At 43.6% G+C, this 24,956-nt stretch overlaps 4 protein-coding genes and 1 pseudogene across 4 annotated transcripts in view; 1 reads left to right on the top strand and 4 right to left on the bottom strand.

Annotated features, from left to right (window-relative positions):
• The window catches only part of LOC134038076 (secretagogin-like), a 48,355-nt gene that overhangs the window by 12,506 nt on the left and 10,893 nt on the right, over nt 1-24,956 (bottom strand). The window lies entirely within an intron of this gene.
• LOC134038077 (cyclin-L1-like) lies at nt 1,415-4,437 on the bottom strand (annotated as a pseudogene).
• LOC134038120 (zinc finger protein 271-like) lies at nt 8,539-19,145 on the top strand. The gene is made up of 3 exons (XM_062483737.1): nt 8,539-9,447; nt 10,550-10,559; nt 18,336-19,145. The coding sequence occupies exons 1-3, from the start codon at nt 8,568-8,570 to the stop codon at nt 19,141-19,143; spliced, it is 1,698 nt and encodes a 565-aa protein (XP_062339721.1). The 5' UTR covers nt 8,539-8,567; the 3' UTR covers nt 19,144-19,145.
• LOC134038127 (cyclin-L1-like) lies at nt 11,808-13,448 on the bottom strand. The gene is made up of 5 exons (XM_062483743.1): nt 13,375-13,448; nt 13,103-13,207; nt 12,901-13,042; nt 12,577-12,701; nt 11,808-12,357 (listed from the first exon to the last, which is right to left on the bottom strand). Exons 2-4 carry the CDS (start codon nt 13,205-13,207, stop codon nt 12,667-12,669), a joined length of 282 nt encoding a protein of 93 aa, XP_062339727.1. The 5' UTR covers nt 13,375-13,448; the 3' UTR covers nt 11,808-12,357; nt 12,577-12,666.
• On the bottom strand, nt 21,359-22,999 carry LOC134038128 (cyclin-L1-like). Its single transcript, XM_062483744.1, has 5 exons — nt 22,926-22,999; nt 22,654-22,758; nt 22,452-22,593; nt 22,128-22,252; nt 21,359-21,908 (listed from the first exon to the last, which is right to left on the bottom strand). Exons 2-4 carry the CDS (start codon nt 22,756-22,758, stop codon nt 22,218-22,220), a joined length of 282 nt encoding a protein of 93 aa, XP_062339728.1. The 5' UTR covers nt 22,926-22,999; the 3' UTR covers nt 21,359-21,908; nt 22,128-22,217.

The following is a 24,956-nucleotide window of genomic DNA, read 5'->3' as shown; positions in this document are numbered from 1 at the left end:
TGTAATTTGTGTTCAGATTCAACTTTATATTGAGATTTATATATATATAAAATATATGTGTGTGTACAGTGTGTTAGCTGTATCTGACTGGACCACTGTGTGGCCCACAGGTCAGGTGATTACTTGTGATCCAGGGAGGAAGCCATCCCTGCCTCTCTTGATGAATGGGGCGGAGTGGTTTCCATGGAAACCCACGCTCTCCATGAGACACCATACTGTGTTCTGTTAATACATCTTCCTGTTCCATTAGTATCCCACCTGGACATGCTCAGAAGCCTTCCATTCATCAGACACGGACCTCTGTTGTAATGCACGATTGATCCGAAATGCTTTCATGGTAATAAACAGGAAATATTGAGATCTGAAGAAGAAATGTGATTTAACAGACTTCGATATCTAAAACGCAATCCTGACACTAACAGACTTCATGCTTACCCCCAAACAAATAGAAACATCTGGCACCAATGTTAAAGTTAGTCCTCTGAACATAGCATACAACCCTAAAAGCAGTACATTGTTTGTCAATGGGCAGCTTTTTTACTCATCCCCCCGCCCACCTGCCACTCCCAGATAACAAACCAAACACAGTCCACCACGACACACATCTCACTGAACAATGAGAGCAAATAGCGAGGGATCTAAGCCTGTATCCACTTAAGACTAGCATCATTACAGTCTATTGGGTGCCTGTGTAGTGTCTTGTTTGCCTAAGAAGTATACGGCTCATTGCAGCTTTGCAGGAAGTCACCCACACACAATTGGGTTCCCTTTTTCCTCTTGCTAAGTGTTGAGCTGTGGCATAAGTGTTTCAAACGTTTGACCCTCTGTTAGCCTGCTGCATCGTTACACTGTGCTATCTGTCGGTGGAACAGCATATGTATGAAGGAAACGGGTGTCATTCTTGATATTTTATAGAAACAACAAAGTTAGGGTTGCCACCTTCAATACAGAAAAATAAGGGACGCCTGCCGCAGCGGGGGGTGGGGGGGGGGGATTGATACATGGACATTATAAAAAGATATCTGCTATTGAAATCAGTGTGAACAGATGCACTCAGTCTCTCTCTATCACAACTCAAGTGGTCATATCGTCATAGCTGAATACACAGCTATGACGATAATAAACATAGGCCAACAAAGTTTGACAGTGAGACTTTTGGAGGAACTTGTGAGATGTGAACCATATTTTATTAACTTATTAAATTAACATATCCATAACTTATTAACTTTAAATTAAACAAATGCTTTGATACTCAAAAAGGTATATTGGGAAAAAATATATATAGGCTGGTGCAGGAGACTTGCAAAGGATCTTCCATGAACATCATGAACATGATAACATCACTGGACCAGATGTAGTAGGCTGCAGTATTGGAGCATGTCAAGCCTACTTCCTTTTATAAGTGTACTTCTTATTAGGTGGGGGTGGGGGTGGGGGGGTATCTGGAGCTCCAGATACTCTCCACCAAGAGACCCGCCCTCTGACTCTGATTGGCCGTGACCCTGAAACAAACCATCAAACCAACGATGGCAGCGAGTATTACCCAATCAGGGGTAGAATATGACGAGTCTTCACAGAATGCGGGTGGGATGATTTGCATGGGATGCTGCATTGAAGACAACTCTGAAAATACGGGACAAAACCCGTTCCGTATTGATTCAAAACGGGACGCACTATTTTATTCTCAAATACGGGACGATTCCGTATTTTAATGGACGGGTGGCAACCCTAGAGTACTTTGCATTTAACTTTACACCATTTCTTTCTTTTAATTTTAAAAGATATCATATCATATATCAAAACCTACAATAACAAAGAAAACAGAGACCTGTTCCATAAAGCGAGTTTACTGAATAAGCCAGACTTGTGTCAGTTAGTCGGACTCATTTCTAGTTCATTCGGTTCCATAAAGCTAGCTCAACACGTCCCGTCGCAGCACCTTAAAGTGTTCTAGAAGAGGGGTCTTGTGTTGGGGGCTTGGGGTCTCAGAGGCATGTATACCAGAACATGACATCAAGACACCATTCTTCATGTTGCTTTTACGTTCACACAGAGAAGCCTGACCCACCTTCTGCGTTCAACCAGCTTCATAGACAGAACCCAGTGACGCGGCTGTCATGGTTTTTTTTTTTTTTATTGAGTAAAAATCTGACATGAACACAGACTAAAAACCAGTGTAACAAATTCACCACAATCCTAAAAGGTTTGGAAATCAAGAGTCTGCATCCAGCTGTAAAAAATATTGCCTCCCTTTCTCTCATTCTGGAGACCCCCGGTTAATCTTTGCGTCTGTACAGAGTACGTTTTTAGAAGAATGCACGCTTGTCCAAAACATAGATCTAACAAACACAACCCTTGTAAGTTGTCTGTTATAGTCTATTTTGTGCAAAAAGCAGGAACGAGAAAGCTCGTTCCTGAACGATCCTTTTATTGTTGTTTATACATACTCATTCCTTCTTCCACTGAGTAGGGCTTTTATAAATCAAAGCATTCACAATACGTCAGCAGTTCTTTTAAAGCCTAAAGTTATGGACTATGGAAATTACATACCCCAGGTTAAAGATGCAGGAAAGGTGTCTTACTGTCTGCGAGGAGAGCGGGAACACGAGTGAGAGCGTGTTCTGGACCGGGAGCCACTCCCACTCCTGCTGTTCCTGCCAATCCTGGCCTCCTTCCTCATCCTGAGAGACGGGGGGGGGGGGGGCAGAGAAGAGACATTAAACTCAGAGGAGATGAGCTTCACACGGCTCTGGGCCTAGAGGGAGTATGAAGCAAGTGTGCAGTGGTGTGTGTGTGTGTGCAGTAGTGTGTGTGTGTGTGTGTGTGTGTGTGCAGTAGTGTGTGTATGTGCAGTAGTGTGTGTGTGCAGTAGTGTGTGTGTGTGCAGTAGTGTGTGTGTGTGCAGTAGTGTGTGTGTATGTGCAGTAGTGTGTGTATGTGCAGTAGTGTGTGTGTGTGTGCAGTAGTGTGTGTGTGTGTGCAGTAGTGTGTGTGTGTGCAGTAGTGTGTGAATGTGCAGTAGTGTTTGTGTGTGTCTCCCCCATTGTGTGGGCTCTTGGAGCCCTGTGCTCGGTTGTCCGGCTCCTTCTTGACAGGTTTCAGGTTCTGGGGGTTTGGGGACTTGTCCTCTGACTTCACAACATTGAGGACCTGGGAGAACACACACACACGTGTCATCCTCTGGTAGTGGACCAAGCTGCAGTCCAATCTACTGAACAAGGAAGGCAATGGTTATAACAGGAAGTTGTGCGTAGGCTACAGATTTTGTACTGCCATACATGTGGTCAATGTAACTTTTGAATATCGCTCCAATGCCATTTGCGGCCAGGTCTCCTTGAAAAAGAGATTATGTCTCAACAGGTTTTCCTTGTTAAATAAAGGTTGAATGAAAAATAAAAGGTTGCCTTCACAAGGTTTGGAGCCGGGGGAGAAGCCCCCCAGGGCAGACAGCACGGGGGTCCCATCAGGATTCAGCCCCTTGACCTTCAGCTTGGCCTCCTGCAGGAACATCTACCTCCTCTCCACCTCCTTCTCCAGATGATCGTAGTTAGGCTGAGGAGACAGAGAAGATGCCCTTGCAATCAAGGATCCCAAAAAGGTAGGAAACAGTGTGGTGGAACATGTATGTGGCTTAGTGCGGACAGTGTGTGTGTGTGTTACCTTCTTCCTGGTGTAGAGTTTGAGGGTGGTTAGGCAGATATCCTTGATCTCCTCGTCAGTGGCTCTGAACAGCAGATACCAGTGAGGTCTGGAGGGCAGGGGCTTCTAGAGAGAAGGATAGCAAGATAAAATAACAACTGGAGATCAAACTAGTATCTACAAACAGTGAGAGAGGTGAAGGGGCAAGAGGTGGGGTGGAAGAGAGAAGAGGAGAGAGCTACACCACCCACCTGCAGGGCTCTGGCAGTGAGGAAGATGCAGGCACAGGCTCACCTTGGAACCTCACAAACACGTTGGTCCTCAGGCTGTCGTTCATGTAGTTCCTACGACACACAGGAGACACATACAGAAAACATGGCACCTTCGGCCCCACACTCACCCCTCTTTCCACCAACCCCCACAACATCACAGCCCAGCCCTGATCCACAGCTGTGGTCACCAAGCCCGCCCAGGACCAAAGGGGAGAGCCCTAGGCTTGAGGCAGGCTTTTTTGACAGTCCCAGGCCTTGACCAACCTGCCCATACGCCCACCCTATACAGCCTGGCTCTCAGGCTGGGTGTGTGGGAGGGATGGTGGAGATAGGCTGGAGCAAAAGCTTGCGGCAAGCCACAGCTGTGTCCAAGGCCGGGGTGGCGAGCGCAAGCTTGAGGGGAGCAACACTGCAGTAGAACCATAACACAGAAACAGGAACGCAGACTCTCAAGGTTAACTTTGTCCTTTGTAGGGTGGGGGATGTCCATGCACAACAGATGAGAAGCACTTCCAGTGGACTGGGCCCTTTGTCGGGGGAAAGGGGGCTGTACCACAGAGACATCTTACCATACCGTGGACTACATCCAGTAAGGTGCAGGTGTCTGATATACTCAACTTGAGTGACTCAGAAGGCTGGACAATGAATACAGGAAATCAAGGGAGTTAAATAGATTTAAATAGTATCACAATATGGGAGGATATGAGACGATTAGCATAGCCATCACAAGCACAGAAAAAAGGACACTGCATGCTAGATAGCTTTTGTTTAGGTCTTTAGATAGGGCTCCTAGAAATGGCCCTGATGTTCCTTCTATTTTCCTAATTAAAAGTTGCATGGCATTATACACTTTGGTAATATTGTGACCTCTCACCTACCCAAGTGTCACGGGCATTTCCTAGTCGCACATGACAAATAACTAACTTATGGCCATGCAGGCATAAGAAAACAGCATAATAACGGTTTATCAATGATACAAGAAACATAATTAATAGATAGGCATATTTCTCTCCCGGACATAACCAAGGGTTATGTGCTCCTGAGCTTAATTTAGCAGGGTATAGATCAAACATTGTTTATTATATTCAGAGCATTTTAAACAGTATAAAAGTAATAAAGTAATAATTATATTTAATCATTGTTAACTAATCAGTGGTTACTGAAGGACAGACCTCTTCAAGGGTTACACATTTTTTGGTTTGCAATCCCTGACAGCCTAACCCTAGCCTTCCCTCTGATTACTGAAAACCTTTCTAGCTGGTTCTTACCCCCACTAACCCTCTTCACTGCTGCTTTGGGCTTGTATCCCCAGTCATATGTGCTAGTATTCCATCCTATATCGCTCCAAGACTCACAGTGTCTGGTTAATCCTACAGCTGCTCTGGAAAAAAAATGCTTTTCTTTAAATTACAAATTACATCAGGGATCTATCTATCCTTGAGTTTATCTGAACTACAAGTATCTTTACAGTGTCATTTTGGTTCTAGCAGCCTTTGGTCACAGGCCTAACAGCAGTTTACAGACACTCACTCCTAAAGCTACTGGGTCCTAAGCTATGCAGGTTTCGGTTAAACAGGCTCTGCTTACCTGGTTATGATGGGCCCGAGTGAGTGTCAGTCAACCACCACCGCCCTGCCCCCTTACTCCGCCTTCTGGATTCCCTTCTTAGACCAAGTTCTTAATAGTTTAATAAGATGACAAATTATGCAAATCAAACAATGAATACAATACACCAAGGTGTCTCAGTGTAGATCGGCGATACCAGTCAATGTTACCAGTCTAGCATCGTAGAGTAGAGAAGACAAAAGCCATTGGTTTCTTCTCACCTGGTGTTGACTCTCAAGAGTTGTGAGGCCCATTGTTCCCTTTCCTTGTCCCTTGGTGTGGTCATGGTGCGGTCATGGTGCGGTCATGGTGCGGTCATGGTGCGGTCATGGAGCGATCATGGTGCGGTCATGGTGCGGTCATGGTGCGGTAATCTTGCCTCCCCTATCTTTTTCCTCTCATCGGCCTTGACCTCCACATTCTCTGCAGCAAATCACATCACCCCGTGCACCCCTCCCTGCCTGTACGCTGACTAATTGCATTCCTCTTCTCATGAAAGGATACATTATCTGAGAATGACCATCTTCTCACTCTTTCAGACACTGTCATGTACTGGTGCATAATCATAATCATTACTTATTTTATCTGAAGCATTGATTGTATCTGGAATATATGTTCAACATGGTCATTACACATTTTGGTATATCTGAAGCATTGATTGTATTTTTATTCAACAGAAGCATAGATTATATTCATCATTCAACAGAGATATAGAACATATGAAATAGAAGCATAGATGACTTTCCTCAACAAATTCTCAGTTTTTAAATAGAACTTGAGACACACACAATAGAGATTTGGATTTAAAACTTTGCAATTCCAATCCAAAGTCATTTTATGGTTAATTTGCATTTAATCCGTATTGTGTAGGTTAATCATATAGCCTATAATTTTGAAGAAAACCCAATTAAAACTAGAGAGGGTACAATTTCTGCGGAAATTGTAGGGTGTGCTTGCTTGCGTCGGTTGCACAGGGGTCCGTTTTTGAATGACATTTTTACAACTGATATTTCTGTATATTTTATATAAAAATGCATACTTATTATTTATAAAGATGACAGATTTAAAAGCATTTTTTTGCTGCTCATTTACAACTGAAAATACGAGTGAAGTGTAGAATGAAATGGATGTCTTCTCATTTCCCCTGCAGGAGGCAGCCTCATCGTTGAAAAAAACGAATAAATGTGGCAGACCGGTGTAAAAATTGACCTAATCTCTATGATTTAAACGTCATTTTAAGTTTTTCCCTTCTCATGATATTTTCAGGCATTTAGCCTACTCATTGCATTCATTCATTAATAAAGAACCCCCTTTGAAGATTATTCTACGACGTTACCCGGCAGTAGAAGATGGAATCGCGATTCAAACAGTACCATCTGCTAACTGAAAATATGCCCCCCAAAACGTAAATAAGCTTGACATTTATTTAGTGGAAAATCGCTCATTTATAAAAAGCTCACTGGTAGCGATCATTGTCAGTAACAACGCAAAATGCGACATAGCCCTGTGTGGAGAAGCTGCCCGGTAAATTGTACTACTACGGTACAGTACTAGACTACTGCTGTGTTCGTCTTGGTAGCGATTGCGTTGGTTGAATTGGATTTAACGTTCCGTTGTACGGTTTAAGCTGAAATTAATTATTTTCATGAACAGATAGACAACGTTTAGGCTGTGGCAATGAAGTTCAGGTTAGTAGTTAGATAGACTTTTGATTTAAGTAAGGGGAGTGCCAAACATGTTCTGTCGCCGTTTGACTTCCTAAACAGTTGTGTAGCTAGATGTTTGTGTAGTGTCTTGCGTAGGCTACAGCGTTGCAGTGAGCTACAGTACACTGGTTTGAAACCACAGGTAATGGTAATTTCACCAACAAATCGTTTACTAATGTCAGAATAAATCCTACAACGAAAATGTATATGTGAGGAATGTTTATTTTAACGATTGAAAACAGATAATGCTACATCATAGACCACTGTAGTATGTGTTGCCCGGGCAACACAGGCTAATGTCATGATGCTAATACTTCAGTGAAATAGTAGACTACTGTTTCCGAAAGTAGATGTACTTCCTTAATAATATCAGCTTATATTGTACATTACACATCACAATTGTGTGTCATATCACAAAGTAAAATGAGTAAATGGTTATCACCCTGGCCTCTTTGCTTGTGGCGTTTCTGCAGCTGCCTTGCAGTAAAGCTATAGTTAGCCTAGCTATCCCCCAAGTTAACAGATGCGAAACGAATGTTCTGCCAAAGGTAGTCACGCGTGTTTTCGTGACGTAGTGACGTTAGTAACGTCAGTGACTGTGGCTAGCAAATTAGCCACCGTTAGCTTCACTTTTCGCCACAAAAACGTAACTTGAGCCTAAACCATGCAACGGAACGTAAATCCCAATAGAAGCAACTCAATCGCTACCAAGACGAAACTTTTGACACCTAGGTTGTCTATGTAGGCCAAATATTGACTGAGTTTTAGGGGGGCAAAAAGAATAATAATAATATATATGTGAGAGAACAAAGGTTGTGCTCTCGCCGAAGGCTTGAGCACACCCAATAATATATATGTGAGAGAACAAAGGTTGTGCTTTCGCCGAAGGCTTGAGCACACCCAATAAAGAGGAGTTGTATGCCAGAGATAAAGTTTTTTTGTCACAGAGTTGTGTTTTTCTATAGTAAAAACAAACCTGAAAAACATACACATCTCACCAAATGATCAACATTACATGTGCAAAGTGGACATTATGACAGACAAAAGAGTTCCTTCATATGTGAAAGCTGAGTTCTCATTAACTTGGAACTGTTTCATCCAGATCCCCTACTGGCCAATCATACTTGGTCATGGGCGGAGACTAGACAGAGAAGATATCTTAAGGCTCCAGAGAGACAACAGAGACTCAATCCGAGAGACTACAGAGAGAGACTCAACCATAGAGAGACTCAACCAGAAACAGCAGTAACCAGACAGAGGATCAACGAGAGAAACAAGCTTCCAGAGATTAGATACAAGACAGGATCCAGAGAGACTAGACAGAGAACAAAGAGAGAGCTGAGTTATGGAGACACATCACTGTGATACATGTGGGAAGAGGCTTTCCTCATCCAGTAACCTTAAGAAGCACATGAGGATCCACACTGGAGAGAAGCCCTACAGCTGTGACCTCTGTGGTAAAACCTTTAGCCAGGCTGGAACATTCAGAGTACACTGCAGGATCCACACTGGAGAGAAGCCCTACAGCTGTGATCTCTGTGGTCAAACCTTTAGCTGGGCTAGCAGTTTCACAGTTCACCGCAGAATCCACACTGGAGAGAAGCCCTACAGCTGTGACCTCTGTGGTAAAACCTTTAGCTGTGCTAGCAGTTACACAGATCACCGCAGGATCCACACTGGGGAGAAGCCCTACAGCTGTGACCTCTGTGGTAAAACCTTTAAACAGACTGGGGAATTGACAGTTCACCGCAGAATCCACACTGGAGAAAAGCCCTACAGCTGTGACCTCTGTGGTAAAACCTTTAGCAGTTGTAGCAGTTTCACAGTTCACCGCAGAATCCACACTGGAGAGAAACCCTACAGCTGTGACCTCTGTGGTAAAACCTTTAGCCAGGATTCCAATTTGAAAAATCACCGCAGGATCCACACTGGAGAAAAGCCCTACAGCTGTGACCTCTGTGGTAAAACCTTTAGCTGTGCTAGCAGTTTCACAGTTCACCACAGAATCCACACTGGAGAGAAGCCCTACAGCTGTGACCTCTGTGGTAAAACCTTTAAACAGACTGGGGAATTGACAGTTCACCGCAGAATGCACACTGGAGAGAAGCCCTACAGCTGTGACCTCTGTGGTAAAACCTTTAGCAGAGCTAGCAATTTCACATATCATCGCAGGATCCACACTGGAGAGAAGCCCTACAGCTGTGACCTCTGTGGTAAAACCTTTAGCCAGGCTTCCAATTTGAAAAATCACCGCAGGATCCACACTGGAGAGAAACTCTACAGCTGTGACCTCTGTGACTATTCAGGTAAAACAAATAGCCATCTGAAGAGTCACCTGCGTGTCCACAATAGAAAAACCCCAAAGCAGTGATGTCTGGGGTCAAGCTGTCTCAGCAGTCACCACCTGAGAGCGCTTGCGAATGACCCACAGCTGGAAGAACTACTGGCCTGCACCGACTGGGACAGCACATGCAGTAACACCAGATCTACAGTCCAACATGACAGGACACAGGGAAGATACTCTATCCCTGTAACAATGGAGGGGAAGCTGTGTCAGACTGGGTAGAATCTTGGTAAACACTGGCTGACACCTTTCAGTTTCGAAGCACACATTGGTAATTTCATAAGAAACCCATCAAGGTGCTCAATATTAATTTCTGGTTGACCTCTTTATCTCTGTAGCCCTTTAGAGTGTCTGTGTGTTTGACCCATCAGTTGAGTAAAATTGGTTGATTTGTTTATGGTTTAATTACAAGAGCTGTTGAGGGTCATGCAGGTATCTGAAACTGTATCTGTAATTTAAGGAATACAATACTTAGTAGTTCTGATGAACTCTGATAATTGTGTCAATACTGAAGGATTGTTAAGGATTTTACCATTAGCACCCCAAGGCTTTGGAAAGACCTGTCTGAGGACCTGACATTTGATTTCATTCACTGTACGTCATGCTAAATACACCAGATTGTGCACAAAGAAAGTACAGCAGAAGATCAATAACCAGAACAAGCAAGACAGGCATTATTTTTACCTATTTCTTTTTATTGTTGTTTACTTTATTATAGTGTTTATAGTTTCATGATCATGTTTTTATTGATTCTCTAATTAAAGTCTTCATTTTGACACCATACTTTGTGTCAAGTTCTTCTATGGATACAATGTTGTACAATGTAATATCATTTTATTTTAAGTTTGGCAAAAGTGTTGAGATACACAACTCAATAATGATTCTCTCTTTTAGAGTTCTCTCTTTTTAGAGAATCATTGAGTGGCCCAGCTGTGAATGATTTTATGAGGCAAGACTTACCCCCCAAAAACATACCCATCAAGTTCGTTCAGCGTCAATGCACCCCTTCAGCTCTGTTATGCTGGTGTCGTGGGTTCTCGAGCCAAGGGCACTGGACATCAGGCAATAAGCGATAGGTTCTGCCACCTCCTCATAAAATAAATAAATATTTTGAATGGTAATTTTAATCTGCGATGACTTTGCGAGGTTCATTTATGTATAGGCAAAATACATTGAATGATGGACAATAAAACATTGTGGTATTTGGTCACATTGAAAATAAAGTTAAATCACCTGTTGCAGTTGTTTGTCGCTTGAATTCTGAAATCTCTGCCCTTGCCCGAGACTAAACAATACAGGTGTAGGTGTTGTACCGAAATCGGTGACCTATCCAAAACAGATTAGCAAAACAGTGTGGCAAGCAGCAACAAAAAAAATACAATTGGTTAGGCTAAGCACATTTGTTCGTACTGAAATCAAAAAACTCTTAGCACACAATTAACACAATAAGTCTGTAGACTAAACTAAACCTTGCTTTCACACAGAATGCATTGAATGACTGCAATTTATTTGTTAGAATCACTGTAGAGACAGCGTAGTCCTGCCAGGAAAATTAGCAATGGAGGATCTGTATTGTTGTTGACCCTTTACCTCAAAAGTCAGATTTACATAACGGTCTGGCGGCTGGCGCACACCTGCAAGGATCACAAAGTAGACTTACGATATAAATTGGTGTGTGACTGAGTGTTGCCTATGAATATAATTCATAGCACAGAAGAGATTCTCAATGAGTTGACACAGTGAGTACATGAGCATCTGTTGCACATCTGTACAGGCTACCACTCCAATCTAGTGGTAGACTGTGGTAATGCACGCAACCAGACCGTGTTCTGTACAATGTCATGTGTGGAATAAATTGTTTATGAAACCCCCACTGAGCGGCACGAAGTGCAGTGATACACGTCCCGTCGCAGCACCTCGTTCTAGAAGAGGGGTCTTGTGTTGGGGGCTTGGGGGCTTAGAGGCATGTACTCTGTACAGAATACGGGTTTAGAAGAATGCACGCTTGTCCAAATCATAGATCTAACAAACACAACCCTTGTAAGTTGTCTGTTATAGTCTATTTTGTGCAAAAAGCTGTGATGTCGTTCCTGAACGATCCTTTTATTGTTGTTTATACTCATTCCTTCTTCCACTGAGTAGGGCTTTTATAAATCAAAGCGTTCACAATACGTCAGCAGTTCTTTTAAAGCCTAAAGTTATGGACTATGGAAATGACATTTACACTTCCATAGTCCATGACTTTACATTGAAACTAAAAAAGGGTTGTGCTGGAGTGTTTGCAGAGGACGAAGAGAAAGAAATCAAAGCTGAATGAAGGAGGCCGCTGCAGGCCAGGACGGGAGCCCTCCAGGAGGCCGCAGAGCTGAGCTCCTCTGGGCCGCGTCGTCCCCCTGGTCTGAGTCAGAGGAGCCCCAGGAGGAGTCATCGTCAGGGTCCGGCCTCCTCTCCCGGCCCGTCTCAGCGGCGGTGCCGTCCGTGCCCTGAGTGGCCGCTGCTGCCGTGGTGCTTGATCTTGTGAGCGCGCTCCCTCTCTCTCTCCCGCTCGTATGACCGGGACCTCTCCCTCCGCTCGCCCCCGCCACAGTGGTGGTGGTGGCCTCCGCCACTCTCGTGCACGAGAGCCCTCTCGTTGTGGCACGAGAGGGCCTACACCAAACTCATCTAGACATCAACTCCCAATAACCCCAGGTTAAAGATGCAGGAAAGGTGTCTTACTGTCTGCAGTCTTCTGGACCGGGAGCCACTCCCACTCCTGCTGTTCCTGCCAATCCTGGCCTCCTTCCTCATCCTGAGAGGCAGGGGAGGGCATTACACTCAGAGGAGATGAGCTTCACACGGCTCTGGGCCTAGAGGGAGTATGAAGTAAGTGTGCAGTGGTGCGTGTTTGTGCAGTAGTGTGCAGTAGTGTGCAGTGGTGTGTGTGTGTGTGTGCAGTAGTGTGTGTATATGTGTATGTGTGTGTGTGTGTGTAGTAGCGTGGGTATATGTTTGTGTGTAGGGGTCTCACCCATTGTGTGGGCTCTTGGAGCGCAGGGTTGTCAGGATCCTTCTTGACTTCACAGCATTAGGAGAACCTGGGAGAACACACACGCACGCGTCATCCTCTGGTAGTGGACCAAGCTGCAGTCCAATCTACTGAACAAGGAATGGTTATAACTGGATGTTATAACCATTGCGTACTGATTTTGTACTGTCATACATGTGGTCAATGTAACTTTTGAATATCGCTCTACTGCCATTCGTGTCCAGGTCTCCTTGAAAAAGAGATTATGTCTCTACAGGTTTTCCTTGTTAAATAAAGGTTGAATGAAGACTAAAAGGTTGCCCTCACAAGGTTTGGAGCCGGGGGAGAAGCCCCCCAGGGCAGACAGCACGGGGGTCCCGTCAGGATTCAGCCCCTTGACCTTCAGCTTGGCCTCCTGCAGGAACATCTTCCTCCTCTTCACCTCCTTCTCCAGATGATCGTAGTTAGGCTGAGGAGACAGAGAATAATATGTATGTGGCTTAGTGCGGACAGTTTTTGTGTGTGTTACCTTCTTCCTGGTGTAGAGTTTGATAGTTGTTAGGCAGATCTCCTTGATCTCCTCGTCAGTGGCTCCGAACAGCAGATACCAGTGAGGTCTAGAGGGCAGGGGCATCTAGAGAGAAGGATAGCAAGATTAAATACAACTGGAGATCAAACTGGTATCTACAAACAGTGAGAGAGCTGAAGGGGAAATAGGTGGGATAGAAGAGAGAAGAGGAGAGAGGTGAAGGGGCGAGATGTGGGGTGGAAGAGAGAAGAGGAGAGAGCTACACCACCCACCTGCAGGGCTCTGGCAGTGAGGAAGATGCAGGCACAGGCTCACCTTGGAACCTCACAAACACGTTGGTCCTCAGGCTGTCGTTCATGTAGTTCTCTCCTGAACTTATCTTAGAGGAAGCCTACCCAGTACAGATGCTTGTTCAAAAATCGAAGTATTTATAATCAGATTGCTTTACCTTAGAAGTCACTATTGCAAGTTTGTGCATGTTGGATTATTGCACGATCAAATATTTTACAAAATTATTGTGAAACGACTCAAACACTCAATTACAAACATATGTTGTGTAACAATGTCATTTAAATTACAAATCATGTTGGGCTATGAATTATTTGATTATTTGATCGTACAAATAATTTCCATCCTTATTATTGTTGTTAATTATAAGGTAATAATAACGTATACATATTACTATATATTTTATCACCAGCCTCACAATCATCATTGTGAGCATTGTCATCAACTGGTGAATGTTCATGTTCAATTATTTTGATGTTAAATTACATAATTTACGAATACTTGTAATTTTCTGAATATAGCTATATACGCTCAAATGGATCCGTTTTAATAATGATAACTCATTTAATTTAAATGTAATGAGTGGTGGGTTATTGGCCAGATTATGTAGTTTCGGAGACGGTGCAGAAAGAAGCCTAAATATAGGAAAGGTTCATAATCAAGTAATCTCTTGTGTTCAAAGATCTTCTTGTCATTTAAATTCTTCGATCAAGATAATATCAGTGTTAAAAACATGACTTTGGTCACTATAAATTATTCATACATGTTTTATGCCTAAATTATGCTTTTATTATATTAGGTTAATACTAAAAGTAGCCTATATTTGCCTTCTGTATACATTTGGTTATACATTTTAATTTAGTAACAATTCATATAATTACTCAATATTTCGATTTTCCTGTCAGAATTGAGTCATTTCTCATCAATTTTAAGAAACCCAGAAGCATTACGGCAGACAAGTCTGTTTCACTATAGTGACAGTTTAAATGTAATAATGGGATATGTATAGGCTATAGGCCTAGATTGCTTCAAATTCACAGCGTCTACAAAAAATATAGCCTATATAATATTGATTTACATTTAATGATTTTCTATTGATCTGAATAAAGAATCCAGTCCATTTGCACGTATATTCTCTTGGTTTTTATGGTGAATGATCTTCAGTGTTTAGGCTACTTTCGTAGCCAACATTTTGAATGTAACTTTAGTTAGAAACTTTATGTGGTGATTACAGAATTTGCCTTTTTCTGTTACCATTTGATTATTTACCACCGACTGTGACCCTCTCTGCAGCAAGTAACTACGGGAGTCAGATGGCTGAGCGGTGAGGGAGTCGGGCTAGTAATCTGAAGGTTGCCAGTTCAATTCCCAGCCGTGCCAAATGACGTTGTGTCCTTGGGCAAGGCACTTCACCCTACTTGCTTCAGGGGGAATGTCCCTGTACTTACTGTAAGTCGCTCTGGATAAGAGCGTCTGCTAAATGACTAAATGTAAATGTAGTTCCTACGACACACAGGAGACACATACAGAAAACATGGCACCTTCGCCCCCACACTCACCCCTCTGTCCACCAACCCCCACAACATCACAGTCCAGCCCTGATCCACAGCTGTGGTCACCAAGCCCGCCCAGGACCAAAGGGGAGAGCCCTAGGCTTGAGGCAGGCTTTTTTGACAGTCCCAGGCCTTGACCAACCTGCCCTTACGCCCACCCTATACAGCCTGGCTCTCAGGCTGGGTGTGTGGGAGGGATGGTGGAGATAGGCTGGAGCAAAAGCTTGCGGCAAGCCACAGCTGTGTCCAAGGCCGGGGTGGCGAGCGCAAGCTTGAGGGGAGCAACACTGCAGTAGAACCATAACACAGAAACAGGAACGCAGACTCTCAAGGTTAACTTTGTCCTTTGTAGGGTGGGGGATGTCCATGCACAACAGATGAGAAGCACTTCCAGTGGACTGGGCCCTTTGTCGGGGCAGGGGGCTGTATCACAGACACATCTTACCATACCGTGGACTACATCCAGTAAGGTGCAGGTGTCTGATATACTCAACTTGAGTGTCTCAGAAGGCTGGACAATGAATACAGGAAATCAAGGGAGTTAAATAGATTTAAATAGTATCACAATATGGGAGGATATGAGACGATTAGCATAGCCATCACAAGCACAGAAAAAAGGACACTGCATTCTAGATAGCTTTTGTTTAGGTCTTTAGATAGGGCTCCTAGAAATGGCCCTGATGTTCCTTCTATTTTCCTAATTAAAAGTTGCATGGCATTATACACTTTGGTAATATTGTGACCTCTCACCTACCCAAGTGTCACAGGCATTTCCTAGTCGCACCTGACAAATAACGAACTTATGGCCATGCAGGCATAAGAAAACAGCATAATAACGGTTTATCAATGATACAAGAAACATAATTAATAGATAGGCATATTTCTCTCCCGGATATAACCAAGGGTTATGTGCTCCTGAGCTTAATTTAGCAGGGTATAGATCAAACATTGTTTATTATATTCAGAGCATTTTAAACAGTATAAAAGTAATAAAGTAATCATTATATTTAATCATTGTTAACTAATCAGTGGTTACTGAAGGACAGACCTCTTCAAGGGTTACACATTTTTTGGTTTGCAATCCCTGACAGCCTAACCCTAGCCTTCCCTCTGATTACTGAAAACCTTTCCATCTGGTTCTTACCCCCACTAACCCTCTTTACTGCTGCTTTGGGCTTGTATCCCCAGTCATATGTGCTAGTATTCCATCCTATATCGCTCCAAGACTCAGTGTCTGGTTAATCCTACAGCTGCTCTGAAAAAAAAATGCTGTTCTTTAAATTAAAAATTACATCAGGGATCTATTTATCTTTGAGTTTGCATCAACGTTTATCTGAACTACAAGTATCTTTACAGTGTCATTTTGGTTCTAGCAGTCTTTGGTCACAGGCCTAACAGCAGTTTACAGACACTCACTCCTAAAGCTACTGGGTCCTAAGCTATGCAGGTTTCGGTTAAACAGGCTCTGCTTACCTGGTTATGATGGGCCCGAGTGAGTGTCAGTCAACCACCACCGCCATGCTCCCTTACTCCATCTTCTGGGTTCCCTTCTTGGGGACCTACTCTTCCAGATCTATCCCCCAAACACGTCGGAGGTCACCATTTGTTGAGGTTCTAATTTGGGTGGAGAAGAACACCAGGTGAAATGGCAGACCAAGTTCTTAATAGTTTAATAAAATGAAAAATTATGCAAATCAAACAATGAATACAATACACCAAAGGTGTCTCAGTGTAGATCGGCGATACCAGTCAATGTTACCAGTCTAGCATCGTAGAGTAGAGAAGACAAAAGCCTTTGGTTTCTTCTCACCTGGTGTTGACTCTCAAGAGTTGTGAGGCCCATTGTTCCCTCTCCTTGTCCCTTGGTGTGGTCATGGTGTGGTCATGGTGTGGTCATGGTGTGGTCATGGTGCGGTTATGGTGTGGTCATGGTGTGGTCATGGTGCGGTCATGGTGTGGTCATGGTGTGGTCATGGTGCGGTCATGGTGTGGTCATGGTGTGGTCATGGTGTGGTCATGGTGCGGTTATGGTGTGGTCATGGTGTGGTCATGGTGTGGTCATGGTGTGGTCATGGTACGGTCATGGTGCGGTCATGGTGCGATCATGGTGCGGTCATGGTGTGGTCATGGTGCGGTCATGGTGCGGTCATGGTGCGGTCATGGTGTGGTCATGGTGCGGTCATGGTGTGGTCATGGTACGGGCATTGTGCGGTCATGGTGTGGTCATGGTGCGGTCATGGTGTGGTCATGGTGCGGTCATGGTGCGGTCATGGTGCGGTCATGGTGTGGTCATGGTGTGGTCATGGTGCAGTCATGGTGTGGTCATGGTACGGGCATTGTGCGGTCATGGTGCGGTGGTAATCTTGCCTCCCCTATCCTTTACCTCTTACTGGCCTTGACTTCCACATTCTCTGCAGCAAATCAAATCACCCCGTGCACCCCTGCCTGCCAGTATGCTGACTAATTGCATTCCTCTTCTCATGAAAGGATACATTATCTGAGAATGACCCTCTTCTCACTCTCTCAGACACTGTCATGTACTGGTGCATAATCATAATCATTACTTATTTTATCTGAAGCATTAATTGTATCTGGAATATATGTTCAACATGGTTATTACACATTTTGGTATATCTGAAGCATTGATTGTATTTTTATTCAACAGAAGCATAGATTATATTCATCATTCAACAGAGATATAGAACATATTAAATAGAAGCATAGATTACTTTCCTCAACAAATTCTCAGTTTTTAAATAGAACTTGAGACACACACAATAGAGATTTGGATTTAAAACTTTGCAATTCCAATCCAAAGTCATTTTATGGTTAATTTGCATTTAATCCGTATTGTGTAGGTTAATCATATAGCCTATAATTTTGAAGAAAACCCAATTAAAATAAAGAGGAGTTGTATGCCAGAGATAAAGTTTTTTTGTCACAGAGTTGTGTTTTTCTCCAGTAAAAACAAACCTGAAAAACATACACATCTTACCAAATGATCAACATTACATGTGAAAAGTGGACATTATGACAGACAAAAGAGTTCCTTCATATGGGAAAGCTGAGTTCTCATTAACTTGGAACTGTTTCATCCAGATCCCCTACTGGCCAATTATACTTGGTCATGGGCGGAGACTAGACAGAGAAGATATCTTAAGGCTCCAGAGAGACAACAGAGACTCAATCCGAGAGACTACAGAGAGAGACTCAACCATAGAGAGACTCAACCAGAAACAGCAGTAACCAGACAGAGGATCAACGAGAGAAACAAGCTTCCAGAGACTAGATACAAGACAGGATCCAGAGAGACTAGACAGAGAACAAAGAGAGAGCTGAGTTATGGAGACACATCACTGTGATACATGTGGGAAGAGCATTTCCTCATCCAGTAACCTTAAGAAGCACATGAGGATCCACACTGGAGAGAAGCCCTACAGCTGTGACCTCTGTGGTAAAACCTTTAAACAGACTTGGGAATTGACAGTTCACCGCAGAATCCACACTGGAGAAAAGCCCTACAGCTGTGACCTCTGTGGTAAAACCTTTAGCAGTTGTAGCAGTTTCACAGTTCACCGCAGAATCCACACTGGAGAGAAACCCTACAGCTGTGACCTCTGTGGTAAAACCTTTAGCCAGGATTCCAATTTGAAAAATCACCGCAGGATCCACACTGGAGAAAAGCCCTACAGCTGTGACCTCTGTGGTAAAACCTTTAGCTGTGCTAGCAGTTTCACAGTTCACCACAGAATCCACACTGGAGAGAAGCCCTACAGCTGTGACCTCTGTGGTAAAACCTTTAAACAGACTGGGGAATTGACAGTTCACCGCAGAATGCACACTGGAGAGAAGCCCTACAGCTGTGACCTCTGTGGTAAAACCTTTAGCAGTGGTAGCAGTTTCACAGTTCACCGCAGAATCCACACTGGAGAAAAGCCCTACAGCTGTGACCTCTGTGGTAAAACCTTTAGCAGTGGTAGCAGTTTCACAGTTCACCGCAGAATCCACACTGGAGAAAAGCCCTACAGCTGTGACCTCTGTGGTAAAACCTTTAGCAGTGGTAGCAGTTTCACATATCACCGCAGAATCCACACTGGGGAGAAGCCCTACAGCTGTGACCTCTGTGACTATTCAGGTAAAACAAATAGCCATCTGAAGAGTCACCTGCGTGTCCACAATAGAAAAACCCCAAAGCAGTGATGTCTGGGGCAAAGCTGTCTTAGCAGTCACCACCTGAGAGCGCTTGCGAATGACCCACAGCTGGAAGAACTACTGGCCTGCACCGACTGGGACAGCACATGCAGTAACACCAGATCTACAGTCCAACATGACAGGACACAGGGAAGATACTCTATCCCTGTAACAATGGAGGGGAAGCTGTGTCAGACTGGGTAGAATCTTGGTAAACACTGGCTGACACCTTTCAGTTTCGAAGCACACATTGGTAATTTCATAAGAAACCCATCAAGGTGCTCAATATTAATTTCTGGTTGACCTCTTTATCTCTGTAGCCCTTTAGAGTGTCTGTGTGTTTGACCCATCAGTTGAGTAAAATTGGTTGATTTGTTTATTGTTTTAATTACAAGAGCTGTTGAGGGTCATGCAGGTATCTGAAACTGTATCTGTAATTTAAGGAATACAATACTTAGTAGTTCTGATGAACTCTGATAATTGTGTCAATACTGAAGGATTGTTAAGGATTTTACCATTAGCACCCCAAGGCTTTGGAAAGACCTGTCTGAGGACCTGACATTTGATTTCATTCACTGTACGTCATGCTAAATACACCAGATTGTGCACAAAGAAAGTACAGCAGAAGATCAATAACCAGAACAAGCAAGACAGGCATTATTTTTACCTATTTCTTTTTATTGTTGTTTACTTTATTATAGTGTTTATAGTTTCATGATCATGTTTTTATTGATTCTCTAATTAAAGTCTTCATTTTGACACCATACTTTGTGTCAAGTTCTTCTATGGATACAATGTTGTACAATGTAATATCATTTTATTTTAAGTTTGGCAAAAGTGTTGAGATACACAACTCAATAATGATTCTCTCTTTTAGAGTTCTCTCTTTTTAGAGAATCATTGAGTGGCCCAGCTGTGAATGATTTTATGAGGCAAGACTTACCCCCCAAAAACATACCCATCAAGTTCGTTCAGCGTCAATGCACCCCTTCAGCTCTGTTATGCTGGTGTCGTGAGTGCTCGAGCCAAGGGCACTGGACATCAGGCAATAAGCGATAGGTTCTGCCACCTCCTCATAAAAGAAATAAATATTTTGAATGGTAATTTTAATCTGCGATGACTTTGCGAGGTTCATTTATGTATAGGCAAAATACATTGAATGATGGACAATAAAACATTGTGGTATTTGGTCACATTGAAAATAAAGTTAAATCACCTGTTGCAGTTGTTTGTCGCTTGAATTCTGAAATCTCTGCCCTTGCCCGAGACTAAACAATACAGGTGTAGGTGTTGTACCGAAATCGGTGACCTATCCAAAACAGATTAGCAAAACAGTGTGGCAAGCAGCAACAAAAAAAATACAATTGGTTAGGCTAAGCACATTTGTTCGTACTGAAATCAAAAAACTCTTAGCACACAATTAACACAATAAGTCTGTAGACTAAACTAAACCTTGCTTTCACACAGAATGCATTGAATGACTGCAATTTATTTGTTAGAATCACTGTAGAGACAGCGTAGTCCTGCCAGGAAAATTAGCAATGGAGGATCTGTATTGTTGTTGACCCTTTACCTCAAAAGTCAGATTTACATAACGGTCTGGCGGCTGGCGCACACCTGCAAGGATCACAAAGTAGACTTACGATATAAATTGGTGTGTGACTGAGTGTTGCCTATGAATATAATTCATAGCACAGAAGAGATTCTCAATGAGTTGACACAGTGAGTACATGAGCATCTGTTGCACATCTGTACAGGCTACCACTCCAATCTAGTGGTAGACTGTGGTAATGCACGCAACCAGACCGTGTTCTGTACAATGTCATGTGTGGAATAAATTGTTTATGAAACCCCCACTGAGCGGCACGAAGTGCAGTGATACACGTCCCGTCGCAGCACCTCGTTCTAGAAGAGGGGTCTTGTGTTGGGGGCTTGGGGGCTTAGAGGCATGTACTCTGTACAGAATACGGGTTTAGAAGAATGCACGCTTGTCCAAATCATAAATCTAACAAACACAACCCTTGTAAGTTGTCTGTTATAGTCTATTTTGTGCAAAAAGCTGTGATGTCGTTCCTGAACGATCCTTTTATTGTTGTTTATACTCATTCCTTCTTCCACTGAGTAGGGCTTTTATAAATCAAAGCGTTCACAATACGTCAGCAGTTCTTTTAAAGCCTAAAGTTATGGACTATGGAAATGACATTTACACTTCCATAGTCCATGACTTTACATTGAAACTAAAAAAGGGTTGTGCTGGAGTGTTTGCAGAGGACGAAGAGAAAGAAATCAAAGCTGAATGAAGGAGGCCGCTGCAGGCCAGGACGGGAGCCCTCCAGGAGGCCGCAGAGCTGAGCTCCTCTGGGCCGCGTCGTCCCCCTGGTCTGAGTCAGAGGAGCCCCAGGAGGAGTCATCGTCAGGGTCCGGCCTCCTCTCCCGGCCCGTCTCAGCGGCGGTGCCGTCCGTGCCCTGAGTGGCCGCTGCTGCCGTGGTGCTTGATCTTGTGAGCGCGCTCCCTCTCTCTCTCCCGCTCGTATGACCGGGACCTCTCCCTCCGCTCGCCCCCGCCACAGTGGTGGTGGTGGCCTCCGCCACTCTCGTGCACGAGAGCCCTCTCGTTGTGGCACGAGAGGGCCTACACCAAACTCATCTAGACATCAACTCCCAATAACCCCAGGTTAAAGATGCAGGAAAGGTGTCTTACTGTCTGCAGTCTTCTGGACCGGGAGCCACTCCCACTCCTGCTGTTCCTGCCAATCCTGGCCTCCTTCCTCATCCTGAGAGGCAGGGGAGGGCATTACACTCAGAGGAGATGAGCTTCACACGGCTCTGGGCCTAGAGGGAGTATGAAGTAAGTGTGCAGTGGTGCGTGTTTGTGCAGTAGTGTGCAGTAGTGTGCAGTGGTGTGTGTGTGTGTGTGCAGTAGTGTGTGTATATGTGTATGTGTGTGTGTGTGTGTAGTAGCGTGGGTATATGTTTGTGTGTAGGGGTCTCACCCATTGTGTGGGCTCTTGGAGCGCAGGGTTGTCAGGATCCTTCTTGACTTCACAGCATTAGGAGAACCTGGGAGAACACACACGCACGCGTCATCCTCTGGTAGTGGACCAAGCTGCAGTCCAATCTACTGAACAAGGAATGGTTATAACTGGATGTTATAACCATTGCGTACTGATTTTGTACTGTCATACATGTGGTCAATGTAACTTTTGAATATCGCTCTACTGCCATTCGTGTCCAGGTCTCCTTGAAAAAGAGATTATGTCTCTACAGGTTTTCCTTGTTAAATAAAGGTTGAATGAAGACTAAAAGGTTGCCCTCACAAGGTTTGGAGCCGGGGGAGAAGCCCCCCAGGGCAGACAGCACGGGGGTCCCGTCAGGATTCAGCCCCTTGACCTTCAGCTTGGCCTCCTGCAGGAACATCTTCCTCCTCTTCACCTCCTTCTCCAGATGATCGTAGTTAGGCTGAGGAGACAGAGAATAATATGTATGTGGCTTAGTGCGGACAGTTTTTGTGTGTGTTACCTTCTTCCTGGTGTAGAGTTTGATAGTTGTTAGGCAGATCTCCTTGATCTCCTCGTCAGTGGCTCCGAACAGCAGATACCAGTGAGGTCTAGAGGGCAGGGGCATCTAGAGAGAAGGATAGCAAGATTAAATACAACTGGAGATCAAACTGGTATCTACAAACAGTGAGAGAGCTGAAGGGGAAATAGGTGGGATAGAAGAGAGAAGAGGAGAGAGGTGAAGGGGCGAGATGTGGGGTGGAAGAGAGAAGAGGAGAGAGCTACACCACCCACCTGCAGGGCTCTGGCAGTGAGGAAGATGCAGGCACAGGCTCACCTTGGAACCTCACAAACACGTTGGTCCTCAGGCTGTCGTTCATGTAGTTCTCTCCTGAACTTATCTTAGAGGAAGCCTACCCAGTACAGATGCTTGTTCAAAAATCGAAGTATTTATAATCAGATTGCTTTACCTTAGAAGTCACTATTGCAAGTTTGTGCATGTTGGATTATTGCACGATCAAATATTTTACAAAATTATTGTGAAACGACTCAAACACTCAATTACAAACATATGTTGTGTAACAATGTCATTTAAATTACAAATCATGTTGGGCTATGAATTATTTGATTATTTGATCGTACAAATAATTTCCATCCTTATTATTGTTGTTAATTATAAGGTAATAATAACGTATACATATTACTATATATTTTATCACCAGCCTCACAATCATCATTGTGAGCATTGTCATCAACTGGTGAATGTTCATGTTCAATTATTTTGATGTTAAATTACATAATTTACAAATACTTGTAATTTTCTGAATATAGCTATATACGCTCAAATGGATCCGTTTTAATAATGATAACTCATTTAATTTAAATGTAATGAGTGGTGGGTTATTGGCCAGATTATGTAGTTTCGGAGACGGTGCAGAAAGAAGCCTAAATATAGGAAAGGTTCATAATCAAGTAATCTCTTGTGTTCAAAGATCTTCTTGTCATTTAAATTCTTCGATCAAGATAATATCAGTGTTAAAAACATGACTTTGGTCACTATAAATTATTCATACATGTTTTATGCCTAAATTATGCTTTTATTATATTAGGTTAATACTAAAAGTAGCCTATATTTGCCTTCTGTATACATTTGGTTATACATTTTAATTTAGTAACAATTCATATAATTACTCAATATTTCGATTTTCCTGTCAGAATTGAGTCATTTCTCATCAATTTTAAGAAACCCAGAAGCATTACGGCAGACAAGTCTGTTTCACTATAGTGACAGTTTAAATGTAATAATGGGATATGTATAGGCTATAGGCCTAGATTGCTTCAAATTCACAGCGTCTACAAAAAATATAGCCTATATAATATTGATTTACATTTAATGATTTTCTATTGATCTGAATAAAGAATCCAGTCCATTTGCACGTATATTCTCTTGGTTTTTATGGTGAATGATCTTCAGTGTTTAGGCTACTTTCGTAGCCAACATTTTGAATGTAACTTTAGTTAGAAACTTTATGTGGTGATTACAGAATTTGCCTTTTTCTGTTACCATTTGATTATTTACCACCGACTGTGACCCTCTCTGCAGCAAGTAACTACGGGAGTCAGATGGCTGAGCGGTGAGGGAGTCGGGCTAGTAATCTGAAGGTTGCCAGTTCAATTCCCAGCCGTGCCAAATGACGTTGTGTCCTTGGGCAAGGCACTTCACCCTACTTGCTTCAGGGGGAATGTCCCTGTACTTACTGTAAGTCGCTCTGGATAAGAGCGTCTGCTAAATGACTAAATGTAAATGTAGTTCCTACGACACACAGGAGACACATACAGAAAACATGGCACCTTCGCCCCCACACTCACCCCTCTGTCCACCAACCCCCACAACATCACAGTCCAGCCCTGATCCACAGCTGTGGTCACCAAGCCCGCCCAGGACCAAAGGGGAGAGCCCTAGGCTTGAGGCAGGCTTTTTTGACAGTCCCAGGCCTTGACCAACCTGCCCTTACGCCCACCCTATACAGCCTGGCTCTCAGGCTGGGTGTGTGGGAGGGATGGTGGAGATAGGCTGGAGCAAAAGCTTGCGGCAAGCCACAGCTGTGTCCAAGGCCGGGGTGGCGAGCGCAAGCTTGAGGGGAGCAACACTGCAGTAGAACCATAACACAGAAACAGGAACGCAGACTCTCAAGGTTAACTTTGTCCTTTGTAGGGTGGGGGATGTCCATGCACAACAGATGAGAAGCACTTCCAGTGGACTGGGCCCTTTGTCGGGGCAGGGGGCTGTATCACAGACACATCTTACCATACCGTGGACTACAT

The sequence above is a fragment of the Osmerus eperlanus genome, chromosome 17 (assembly GCF_963692335.1).
Source record: "Osmerus eperlanus chromosome 17, fOsmEpe2.1, whole genome shotgun sequence".
NCBI classification, from domain to species: domain Eukaryota; kingdom Metazoa; phylum Chordata; class Actinopteri; order Osmeriformes; family Osmeridae; genus Osmerus; species Osmerus eperlanus.
This window is presented reverse-complemented; position numbering and strand designations above follow the sequence as displayed.